Source organism: Zalophus californianus, chromosome 3 (assembly GCF_009762305.2).
Source record: "Zalophus californianus isolate mZalCal1 chromosome 3, mZalCal1.pri.v2, whole genome shotgun sequence".
Taxonomy (NCBI): Eukaryota; Metazoa; Chordata; class Mammalia; order Carnivora; family Otariidae; genus Zalophus; species Zalophus californianus.
Genome location: NC_045597.1, coordinates 31,945,878 through 31,958,131, shown reverse-complemented (window position 1 = coordinate 31,958,131; position 12,254 = coordinate 31,945,878). Strand labels below are relative to the sequence as shown.

At 35.9% G+C, this 12,254-nt stretch overlaps 1 protein-coding gene across 6 annotated transcripts in view; it reads right to left on the bottom strand.

Annotated features, from left to right (window-relative positions):
* TBC1D4 (TBC1 domain family member 4) overlaps positions 1 to 12,254 on the bottom strand; it is a 178,425-nt gene that overhangs the window by 34,876 nt on the left and 131,295 nt on the right. For 4 of the 6 annotated variants that reach the window (XM_027589378.2, XM_027589379.2, XM_027589382.2 and 1 more), the window contains 3 exons: positions 7,940 to 8,014; positions 6,352 to 6,578; positions 4,358 to 4,522 (listed from right to left, as the gene is read on the bottom strand). In XM_027589378.2, the coding sequence (XP_027445179.2) occupies positions 4,358 to 4,522; positions 6,352 to 6,578; positions 7,940 to 8,014 (467 nt within the window). The remainder of the gene's footprint in view (positions 1 to 4,357; positions 4,523 to 6,351; positions 6,579 to 7,939; positions 8,015 to 12,254) is intronic. The other 2 variants (XM_027589380.2, XM_027589381.2) reach the window with 1 other exon arrangement.

The window sequence follows — 12,254 nt, the reverse complement described above, 5'->3', positions numbered from 1 at the left end:
GTACAACAGGAAAAGAAGGAACGACATTAGCACACAGAGAGAGATATATGTCCAAAATCAGGATTTAGAATATAAAGGCATTCCCATTAGTCATCAATAAGGCATAAATGAGGCAATAATGAACCATGAGTTATGATAATACTATTTTTATCAGTGAACACAAGAGAACTATATGAACCAAAACTGTACCACAAAGTACTTCATCAGCAAAAATCTTATTTTCTCACTGACAAGTCTTATAAGTGAATAGAAGTAATGATGATCATTTTACTTTTGACCAATGAACTTCAACATAAATGAAAAGGATATATTGTATTTGATAAATGAATATTATATAAATATATTATATCATCACAATTATAGTTTAGTCACTAAACAATGAAATAACAGTAAATTTTTAAAAATTAAACAAAACATATGCTTATTCCTTTTCCTTAATCATTTCAATGCTGTGCAGATAAACCTACTTTTCAATAAACCATGATATTAAAAACATCTTGTCTCCTTTTTCTCAGCCTGCTTAAAAACAGTAACCTCACATGCTTTTAATAATTCAGAATAGAGGTCCTAGAGAAGGATGCTTAATCTGAGTTTCAAATTTCAAATTAACAGCCTTTTTAAAAAGTAGTATATGCTAGCCTATATGCTAACCCACTCTATACTTTATTTGACTATGCATAGAGATACAACTAATAAAATATGAGATACTCAAGTGAAAAGAAAATTATAATTTACAGTATTCTGAACTTCCTCCCCTTACCATTCTGAATAGTTCCAGATATTATGCTAATTGTGTGTGCATAATGTTCTCTCTGAAAGCAGTGATGAGAAATGTGGATTCAGAAATCACTGGGTTAAAACCATGCTCTTGAATATCCTTATTCTTAGGAAATATACACTAAAGTATTCAGAGTAAAGGGACATGATATATGTAACCTATTCACAAATGGCTTAGAATAAAGATACATGTATGCATATATTTACATATATACATATGTATACATGTATTTACATATATATTACACGCACATATATTTACATATATATGTAAATGGACAGAGGGAATAATAAAGAAAACGTGGCAATTTTTAAAGTCGATGAATCTGGATAAAAGGTTTGCAGGAGTTCTCCATAATCTTTTCCAAATTTTCTGAAATTATTTCAAATTTCTGAAATTATATCAAAGTACAAATTGAAAAAAACACCCTCTCCAAGACTGTAACTAGTAAATTTATGTCCAACTGACTTACTAGTTGAAATAAACCTATTAGAATTTTGTCCAACAATTTTACTACTGTGGATGTAGTCCTCAATAATGCATAGATATGCACAACTAATAATATATAGGACTACTTTTTTTTAAAGACTTTATTTTGTTAAGTAATCTCTACACCCAACATGGGGCTCAAACTTATAACCCCAAGATCAAGAATCAGACACTCTACTAACTGTGCCAGCCAGATGCCCCAGCAGTACTCTCTTAATAACCAAAAACTAGAGGCGCCTGGGTGTCTCACTCGGTTAAGTGTCTGACATTTGATTTCGGCTCAGGTCATGATCTCAGGATCATGATATCGAGCCCCATGCTGGGCTCTGTGGTAGGCATGGAGCCTGCTTTGGGATTCTCTCTGTCCCTCTCCCTCGGCCCCTCCCACTGCTCACACTCTCTCTCTAGATAAAAAAAATAATAATAAAATAAAATAAAAATAACCAAAAACTAGAAACAATCCACAGGTCCACTAGCAAACAATAAAATAAAATAAAATAAATTGCAACATATTAAATGGAATACTATACAGTAATAAAAAATTAATGAAGTGCACATAAAAACGGGAATGAATCTCACAAACGAAGGTGCAAGAAAAGAAACCAGAATAAAAGAATATATGCTGTATCATTCCATTTATATAAAGTTCAAAACCAGGCAGATATGAACTATGGTATTAGTGGTCAGGAGGAGGGGAAGTAATTGGGTGGGAAAACGCGAGGAACTGTGGGAGTGCTGACAGCATTTCAGTTATTGATGGAGTAGTGACACGGGAGTATTCACTCTGTGATAATCCACTGAGCTGCATCCTCATGACTGGTGTACTTCTCTATGAAAATAAAAATTTTAAGTCTCTTTTTGGCCTACTGATTCTAGGCTTGTCAAATTACAAAAAAAAATAAGTAAATAAAAAGTGTACAGATGCTATAGAAAAATGTACAAAAATGTGCTCTCTGATTTTTAGATTTTCTCAGAGTCAAGAAAATATTACAAAGTACAGAAAACTTTTAATGATCTTACAAATTTAAAAGTTCCCCACATATTTCAATATATCACTTCAAGTAAGATAGCTAAAAAAGTGGAAATTTTCAATGCAAAACTAATATATACTTGCCTCTGACTTCAATATCCTTCTATTAGAATGAGGTACCGAGGACTAAGAAGCGATAATGTATACACTTAAGCAAAACCACTGAAGATGAATATGTAACACCCTACACTATAAATAATCTAAACACTATAAATAATCTAAGAAAAAGTCACTGTTTTGGTATTCTATGTCCTGTTCACAGCTAACCTTTGACCTCAGTGGCTTTTCCTAATTGTCACTTTCAGGCATGCTTCTGTTTCCAGAAGAAAACTGGGATTGTCCAGATGCTCACTTTAACTAACAGAACAATAAGAAACTGCCAACGTGTTTCACTGGGAGTGTTGTATTCCTATTCATAGGTAGTACTATGGAGATAAGGCAAACGGATATATATATATATATATATTTTATATATATATACACATTCTTGGTTCTCTCAAATCACAGCATATTCCATACATATTATACTGTTTTTGTAGCTAATCTCTTTTAACTCTTCTCCCATAAGGTTGTCCTTGAAAAACCTCTTATTTATGTTTTTAATACTTACTTTTTTAAAGTAATCTCTACACCCAACATGGGGCTCAAACTCATGACACTGAGATTTAAGAGTCGCGTGCTCTACTGACTGAGCCCCCAGGGTCCCCCATGAAAAAAACTCTTAAAATCATTTTGTCATTAACTTTCTTCACTAGAAACTCAATGTATGAACAGGATTTTGTACTAATTCAGAGGAAATTCAGATTCAAATTGTTTTTAATCCAATATTAACTATCTTTCTTGGAGTGAAAACAGTTGGCATACATAGACAAAAGACACTCAGAGATAATTCAAGAATTAGTCTAATGTAACCAGTTACTGAAGTTACCCAGTTAAATGCTAACTTTTGGGATTTCTTAAGTCTGAAAGAAATGAGGCCAAAAGAATATCCAAGAAAATCTTAGGGGCACACAGGCTGATTGATAACAGGTGTCCCTCTCCTTGACTGCAAGAATTGCCAAATATCAAATGCCTAGAATCAACCCAAATGTCTATCAGCAAGTGAGCGGATAAACTGTGGTATATGAAATGGAACACTATACAGCAAAAAAAAAAAAAAAAAAAAAAGAATGAGTCAAGCTACACATAAAAACCTGAATGAATATCACAGACTTCTAAGCCAGCAACAATCAGTCCGTTTAAAAGAATTCCCAAGTTAACTCACCACTTTCCAGAGGCTGTCAATATCCCACTAATAATTTGGATAATCAGTAAGATTTCATAACTTTAAATTTTTAAAAAAGACAATTCCCCAAAAATCACTATATCTAATTTCGTGTAGCTAAAAGCTCAAAGAAGATAATTTAAAAGGCTATATATATTTTCAATATTGGGAACAAAACAAAATCAAATATCTACAAGATTCAAGAAATCCTTCATGCTCTCTGAAAGTTGACATCAACACGATACTGTACCCATTATGTAATTACACTGAGTTTCAGAGATGTAAGTCTATGTCATTTAAAACTCAAAGAAATGCCTAGGAAATAGTCTATATACTTAAAAATAAAGATATATCGTATCCATCACTTTAGTACACATGTTTAAATCAGTGGCTTTTGGATTCCATATCATATGTCCAGAGAGGCTAAGGAAAAAAAAAAAAGCACAATTGGGGGGAGATTTGCTTAGTATGTGTTAGCACCAAGGCTCGTTGCAAACAATACAAAGCTTAGACTCTGGAGCATATGGCGAAAAATCACACAAATAGTGTGATTCTATAAAAGATATAATTCAAAAAGTAAGATAATCATGTTGTTAAAAGCTTTGAAACACTGGTTTTAAAAGTTTTCTTGATAAAATTCATTGGAATTGAAATTGACATAACAGAAATGGATTAGAACAAGCACAGCATACGGATGCATACAAGTCACTCCAAAATTCATCAGCCACTTTTTAGTAACATATCAGTGTATCACTGCAGAAAACTTTGCTTTGCAAACAGAGGACACTGATCTCACCTGATTTCATTTTCATACTGTGGGGACAGTCTACCTGAATTCTGGTAAAAGCTTTTCAGGAAAGGGGGGGCAGTGAAGGAAGGGGCAGAGAAGGAAGTATGTAGACTTGGAAGGCTGGAGGAAGAGTTACTCTCCTTGTGCATGCGCCACACTGATGGAAGAATGCTGAGTACAGAAAACACAGCAAATTTGTCTTAATTTAGATTTCAGCAAAAATCTTCATTCACTATGAAAAAGCATTATAAACAGGATCTTGCTATTAACTTAAGCTTTCCTTTTAAAGTTCAGGGCTGGATCTTCTATGGAAAGAGGAGAGCATGCAGTCGTCTCTTTCGATGACTGTGACCTAGCTCACTCTTCACAAACTGAACTCCTCACCCAGAATGACCAACCAGACATGTTTGTCTCTAAAAAATTCTTCACGATTTTAGGACAAATGGTGTTTGTTTTTACATGCAAAAGATACCTCAAGGGAAAAAAAAAAGTAGGAAAGCAGAAATAATTACAGGAAACACGTTCCTGTGACAGATTATCAGTAGTTCAAAGACTTAGCTATTTTAAACATATACACCCTTCAAAAAATTTAGGAACAACATGTTTGGTTGTTGGAAGCCATCATAATACCTCTGGCTTAACAAATATGAATGTCTATGTTCTCCCTGCAGCCTGTGGGACTGTGTGTCCACAGTTTTCTCTGAATCCTTGAACCTCCTCCATTGACTGCTCTTTTCAGAAGATTCTTTTCCTAGCAAGTTTTCACAATAGCACAAATAGCATCTTTTCATACTGACAAAAATTATTTGAGCATCTACATTATAAGATGTAAGGAGAAATAGAGAAATCATTTCTAAGTCTAAAATAATGTTTTAAATTCTTGATAACTTTTCCTGCAAAAACAGACATTGCTTTGTATAAATATAAATATAAATTAAATATAAATATAAATATAAATATAAATATAAATGAAGTGGTCATTAAAAATGATATATACATTCTTGATATACACATGAATGCTTAATCTTTTTTTAGAAAAGCAAATCTGAGAAAAATTAATTCTATTAATTTCCTTTATTTTCATATATCCAAAACATCTATCTTATTTCTAAGTATCAAATCAGTCAAAAAACAACACTGACAATAAAATAGTATCCTTAAAAGAAATGCGGGTAAATTTGATAACAACTAATGAGTTCTGGGTTTTCCTCCAACTGGGATCACTATCAGATTCTGTTTCCTGGATCAAACTCACAGGTAAAGAAGAGAAACAAAATTAATTCTAGGATATAAATTCTGATATGTGCTACACAGGAAGTAGTAAAACCATTCTGCAATTCTGGATTTACCCCCTTTATTATATCTTTCCAAATGCCAAACAATTTTGCTGAATTATTTTTTAAGTACCATCAGATCATTTCTAATGGACACTTCCTGACAGTTATGATATGTGTATTCTTCTTTACAGACATCCTTTTATTCTAGATAAAATTTTTAATAATTTTCATTTTTGGCTTTAATTCATTATGAAATATGGCTAAATTTTATCACAGGTATGGAGGTAACTTAGGTTTTTTTTTTAATCCTTGTATTTTATTACAGGTTAACAGGAAGTTCTCCTGCTATGTAGGTGATTTTCAAATTTGCTGACTCTGTTTCATTAGAGCCATCATCAAGAAGACACTGAGTAATGTGTGGTCACCAAATTTTAGAGAAAATAATTGCATAATATCTTGTTTTCTCCATTTTTCTGGGGAAAAAATGTATTCATCCAAAATGCTTTAACTCTTGGGGTGCACCTTAAATCTTGCCTTGTTTCCTTCATTAACGAAGTTTTTTTTTTTTATTAACGAAGGTTTTTGTATTTCAATTTATTTTTCTGGTCTTTCTAAAGACAAAATGTTGGCAGCATGAAGTCACAACAGATCTTGACTCCATATTGATCAAAACAGGTGACAGGACCATTTTATTTCACTTTCCAGAAAGAGGTTTGGACTCACCTGCACTGTTCGCTGGAGCTCTGCCTCAGAAGAGGGGAGCGAACACCATGAGCTCTCCCATCCTGCAAATTCAGCTTTCTCTTTGTGCTTGAAGGTGGGTGGCTGAACGTGTGCGCCCGTCTTCGAAACTGTGGGGAGTCAGAATCCTCTTCAGGGAACGTTTGCCAAGCTGAGGACAGTGGGGAGGCTGGTGGTGTCCCCGGTGGAGAGTCTCCTGGTGAATAGTCCTGAAAAGCAAGTTGAAGTGAGGTCTTTCTTTCCTGCATGGATCATGGCAGACCTGCTTCAACACACAGCTCCAAAGTGACAGGGTGCCTCTTCTTCCTCCAGAGTCATGACAAAACTTTTTTATTTTTTTTCCGCTCAATCCATGCTGAAGGCTAATCAGTATCACCACCACCCATTTCTTCTGATAAGCAGCTGTAACACAGCATCCGTAGTAAAGATAGGCAGAAAGTGAAAGGAATGATAAGAAAAGGTATTCTTTCCCCCTAACACTTTGTGGTAAAATGCTATGGTTACTGTACTTTTCTCATTGTTGCCAGAAAGATGAAAAGGCATCATGACCAAAAGAGGGTGGAGTCTGTGTTTACATATCTACTGATTTCCGTGACATATCAGCCGCATGCTTCCTGTACTGTCAAAACAATACCACAATGCTTGAGTGTCCAAGTTTCATGGCAAAGCCTTCAGGAAAATAAAATAAAGCCTGTTAAGCATCTTTCTTCACTGTGGATGTTTCTCTCCAATGACACGTTCCCTGAGGTAAAATTTTTTAAAAGACATGGAAAACAGGAAATGAATGGAAAGCGAGCTATGCCGGAATGCCTCTCATATTGCATGGGGAGACACCATAAATCTCTCAATTTAGACAGGTATGCTGTTTCTACTTTCCAAAACAGGCATCACTGTAGAAATGTTTAGCTTGATAAACATGGCTTAGGGCTAATAGACTCAGAGCCAGACTGAGTCCTCAATTCTGTCAACACAAAGTTCAGTAAAAATATTTTAATATTTTCCTTAAAAAAATAGGTTGCATAGACCTCAGGTTACATATTGCATGACCCAGGAAGCAGGAAATCAAACCTACTGAGAACTATCTATGAGATAAAGAGGAGCCTAATGTGACAGTTAAAATGGGGAGGGGGGAATGGGGGGAGTAACATGGCGACAGAACAAAACATAAAAAGATCACTGTATAAGTGCTGGAATTACACGGCTTATTTTCCTGTGGCTTTGGATCAACAGTTGCCCAAATACTGTCCTCCCAAGCATACTCTCTCCAAACAGTAAAAAGCCTGATGGAGCACCACTAGCTGGGAAGAGGGTGTGTTCTGTCCTCACACAAGAAAGGGGCGGCTGAGCAGAGAACAACATGATACTATCCAGAACCTTCTTATTTAAGACAATAGCATTTTCAGTTTATTTTAACATTAATTCAATCCCTTAAATTTAATTTTAATAATAATGAATAATTGTTAAAAGTCATAAAGGACTCAGAACAAAACGATGGAGTGATATTACCATATCAGTGTTGGTTTTTGCCAAGTGGCAATGAGTACTAAAAATGGGAACTGAGATGGGTTACCTTCTCCGAAGCAAGACTGTTGGATCGTTCAAAGCTGTCCATACTCCCAAGCCGACCTCTCATTCTGTTAGCTCCCTGAATGAAGAGAATAAAATTCACTTGTTGGTACGGTTTAAATTTTTACTTTAAAACTATAAAAGGCAGTCACCTCCTTAGGTTAGCCTTAAATGGATCCTTCTGCAGTTTGCTCAAATTTGTCAGCAGTATTCACAGCCATGCCTGCACGGTAAACGAAATAACCTATTTACACTGCTTCTAAGTCAGTCATTAGATAACTAGATACTCAGACCAAGCTTTTTGAAGTTACTCTGGTTATGAGGTTAAACATTCTTCATCCATAAGATCAGGAGAACTGCGTTAAGATCAGAGAGTGCCCCATTCGCTTTATGTCTCGTACAGATAAACACAACCATGGAAGGCAGAACACACAAACCACAACAGTTATAAAGAAAATGATTTAATACATGCAACCTCCACACAACCTAGATGACAAACATCATAGTTCCCATTATAGGATTATGGGAAACAAACAGGTTTTTCAAAACTGTGTCATAAAATGTATAGATTCAGCTTCATTCATTCTTCCACAATGCAAACTACATCAAGAAAGTATTTCTCTCTAGAAGACTATACATCAGTCTGCTTCAATATTGGTTCTTGTTTTTCTTTTCATGGTTGTTTGGTATGAATTTCACAGATGATCCGAGAAAGAGGAACTGAAGCGATCATCTCATCTACTACATACTTTACTGTTATTACAACTCCTATCTTGTACAATCTGTTTTTCATGTAGTCAACAAGTGCCTCAGCAATCATGGTTTTATTACAAAAGTCACCCACAGAACTCGGTGTGGTCAAACATCACATAATCCATCAATTGCATTTTTTTTTCTTTTTCTTTGAGCCACCCATCCTAGAAATCGGTCTTTCTGCCCTACTCTAGACAGGGTGCAATTTAGACTTTCCAGTAATTTTCTTTACTATCAACCTAGACATCTCCTTTAATACTACCCTATGTCGAAATTTGTGTCTTTGATCCCATGTGTTCCTTTTTTTTTTAGTTTATTTCCTCATTTTGGCGGAGTACACACTCCAGGTGCCTTCCAAGAGAGGGAGATTGGGGTATTTCCTCTTTGTGTAATTCCTACCATTTGGCTTTTGGATCTTCAGACTGACCTTTAAGTTTTTCCCTTTTCCTCCTATTTTCCATTTCTTTGTCATTTTGCTTACGTTTTGGAAGAGTTTTTCAACTCTCGTGCCCCAGACTTCTGTTGAATTTTTCTTTTTATGTCTACTACCAGAAAGTTTTAACAGTTCTTTCTTTATCACCCAACTGACTGTTGATTCAATTGCTCACTCCAGTGACTCTTGTTCTCTGTCCATTGACTGTTTTATATTGATGGTATCCCACACCTGGTTTTATAGAAGCAATCTTTATTTTTATCTATGTATATTAATTATAGTTTTATATTTCTGGTGGCACCATAAATAACAACTATATCAACCGTAAAATTAATAGCTGCATCAAATATTATTTGAGACTGAGTTCCTACAGTCTGCTATATACCATGTTAAGCATTTTATAATGCATTATTTCATTTAATCCTCACAAAAATTCTATGAGGTAGGTATAGTTACGTAGCTCAACTTTACCATTAAGGAGACTAAAGTTCTGATAGATTATGTTGCCAAAGTTTACACAGCTAGTTAAAGGACAGGGCAGCAATTTGAACCCAGGACATTCAACTTAACAGTGAAACTCTTGAGCTGGTACCCACATCTCCTAGAAACAGAGCTTGTGAAGAGTGGAATTACTAATAAAACTAAGTAGCTGATGCTGGTAATTTTGCAAATGTTCTAGAATCTGATTCAAGGTTCCTTTAGCTATTATTTCAGTGTTATACAGACCAGGAGATACTTCCAGTAATAAACTATATTTGTGGCTGATAAATGATTCGGTTTATGTGTGTGGCCATGAGGAAAATATTGTAAAGACAAGGTTGCTTTTTCCCATTTTCTGAGCTGCTACTTTCACGCCAAACCTGCCTGTGTATCTTAAAACAGGTTATTTGGTCACAAGCAAGTAACTAGTCAGACGTATCAAATCATTGCCATTATTAGAAAAGCACTTAAATCACATATTTTACTCGTAGTAGTGTTTTATCCATATGTTTGTGTGTGTGTAGGTGTGTATGTGCACAAAGCAAAACAAACTTACTTTTAAAATTATCCTCTATCACGGTCGTTAATTCACACGTTTCAACAAGGAAGGACAATGGATAGTAAGTACTCTAAGGGAAGGATGAAATGAGGGTTGTTTTCCTACGATGCATACTTTATATTGTAAATATTCTTCTTTTGAAAATATATATTAATATATTAGTAAAAATTTCCCTTCTGGAAAACACTGACTTCAGAAAAAGCAAGACAAACAACCGGAATACAAGGCTCTATCTTTTCACCTCTGAGCGGACAGCTTTTTCAGTTTAACTATATGATGATTTGGTAATACATGTGTCAAGCTTCTCCCTTGGACCCACTTTTTAATTGTTAATGAGCTGAGCTTCTAAGCATTTTAATAAAATATATTCTATTCCATAAACAACTATAGTTAGTTAAAGAAACTGTCTTGGCATTTAAAAATGGCAGCAATTATGAGCCAAACTCTAAGACTGGTGTGTCAATTTTCTACTCTGTCACTTAGAAAGAGATAAACTAACCCATTTTAGACGTACATAAACCTCTTTTCTATGTAGCCTTTAACACAACACGGGGAGCTGCCAACCTTCCCCTTAAGTCCATTCTGTTGCACACGGTGCAAGCAAGATCTCATTAGGTCACATAATTTATGGCACTTGGCAGCACTGTGGGGTACAAGCTACAGGATCCGCCTTGACCAAAACAGACGGTCTGTGCCCTTGCTGAGAGTTAGCATGGGCTCTCAAGGCTATGCGAGCGAGCGGCACTTCAAAGTCAGCCTTGCAAGCGTTGCGCAGAATGCCAAGGGACTAAATGGGGATAAGAGAGTTAACACTCTAAGTCCCCTTTGGTCGTTTTGTAAAGGACAGAGGTTCCAGAGCTTACCACTGTTTGTCCCATCCCAGCTACAGTGGGATATTTTCCTAGCAGACTGACATTTCATCCTCATAGTAACGGGAGGTAAGCACCTTATCAGCATGCACATGTCACAAACTGGAAAACTGGCTTAGGAAAGGTAAATAATTTGTCTGAGATCATAAATATAAAACCTACATTTAATATAAAATCGAGATCATAAATATAAAGCCAGCTGTTGAACTCAGGTCCCCTGACCACCTACTTAAATGGCCTTTCCACTTTGCACTAAAATTCTCACTAAATACTGTGGAAGAGAGGGGAGGGCGGGAGGGGAGGAGGAAGGAAGGAAAGAGGGAAAGAAGGAACACAAGTAATCCATAAACACTGAAGGAAAAAAAAGGATAGGAAAATTTTATGAACTGTTGCATTCACACACTTCTGATTAACCGCCTAGAATTCTCTTTCCCTACATTCTGCCTTCTGCTGACAATAGTATTGATAGCTGACCATGTTTGCTATAAGGCTTTTGTTAGAATCAGAAGAATTTCAATCGTTAAGAGGAATACCCCTAAAAGTATTTAGAGTTTTAGCAAAGAAATAAAAACAATAACGCCCTATACCGGAAGGGACTATCCTAATGCTCTGCGGCACTGAGCTTTCTTGACCCTGACACTTTTGAAGACAACAGGCCACTTATCTTGTAGACTGTACCTCACTGTGGGTTTGTTGACGCTACCTCATGATTCGATTCAGGTATGGCCCCTTTGGCAAGAATAGCACAGAAGTTCTGTATTCTCTGTATCAAGTGGCACAAGATTTCCAATTTGTCCCGTTGCTGAGGATGTTCCATCTGATCACTTGACTCAGGTGGTATCTGCCGGCCTTCTCCCTCATAAAGTTACCGCTCACTTCTTTGTAATTAATGAGTATCAATTAAATCCAGTAACTATCCTGAGCATGATCAAACTTCCAAGGTATTTTTCATTTTTCGTATCAGAGTAGGTTCATCATTTCCTCTTTTATACAGCAGGTTACAATCCTTTGCTATCATATATTTTGAGGTTTACATGTCAATGGTGGGAGCCCTTCGTGGTCTTTATGACATACCACCATCTTTCTTTGAGCACTCCCTTACTATCTACAACACCAACATGCTCAGGGCTTATCTTGTACTTTCCACCGCAGTCCCGGAATCAGACACTTCTCCCAGGATTCTGGTTCCTTCTTGCAGAATGATAAACAGAAACCAAAATCTGGG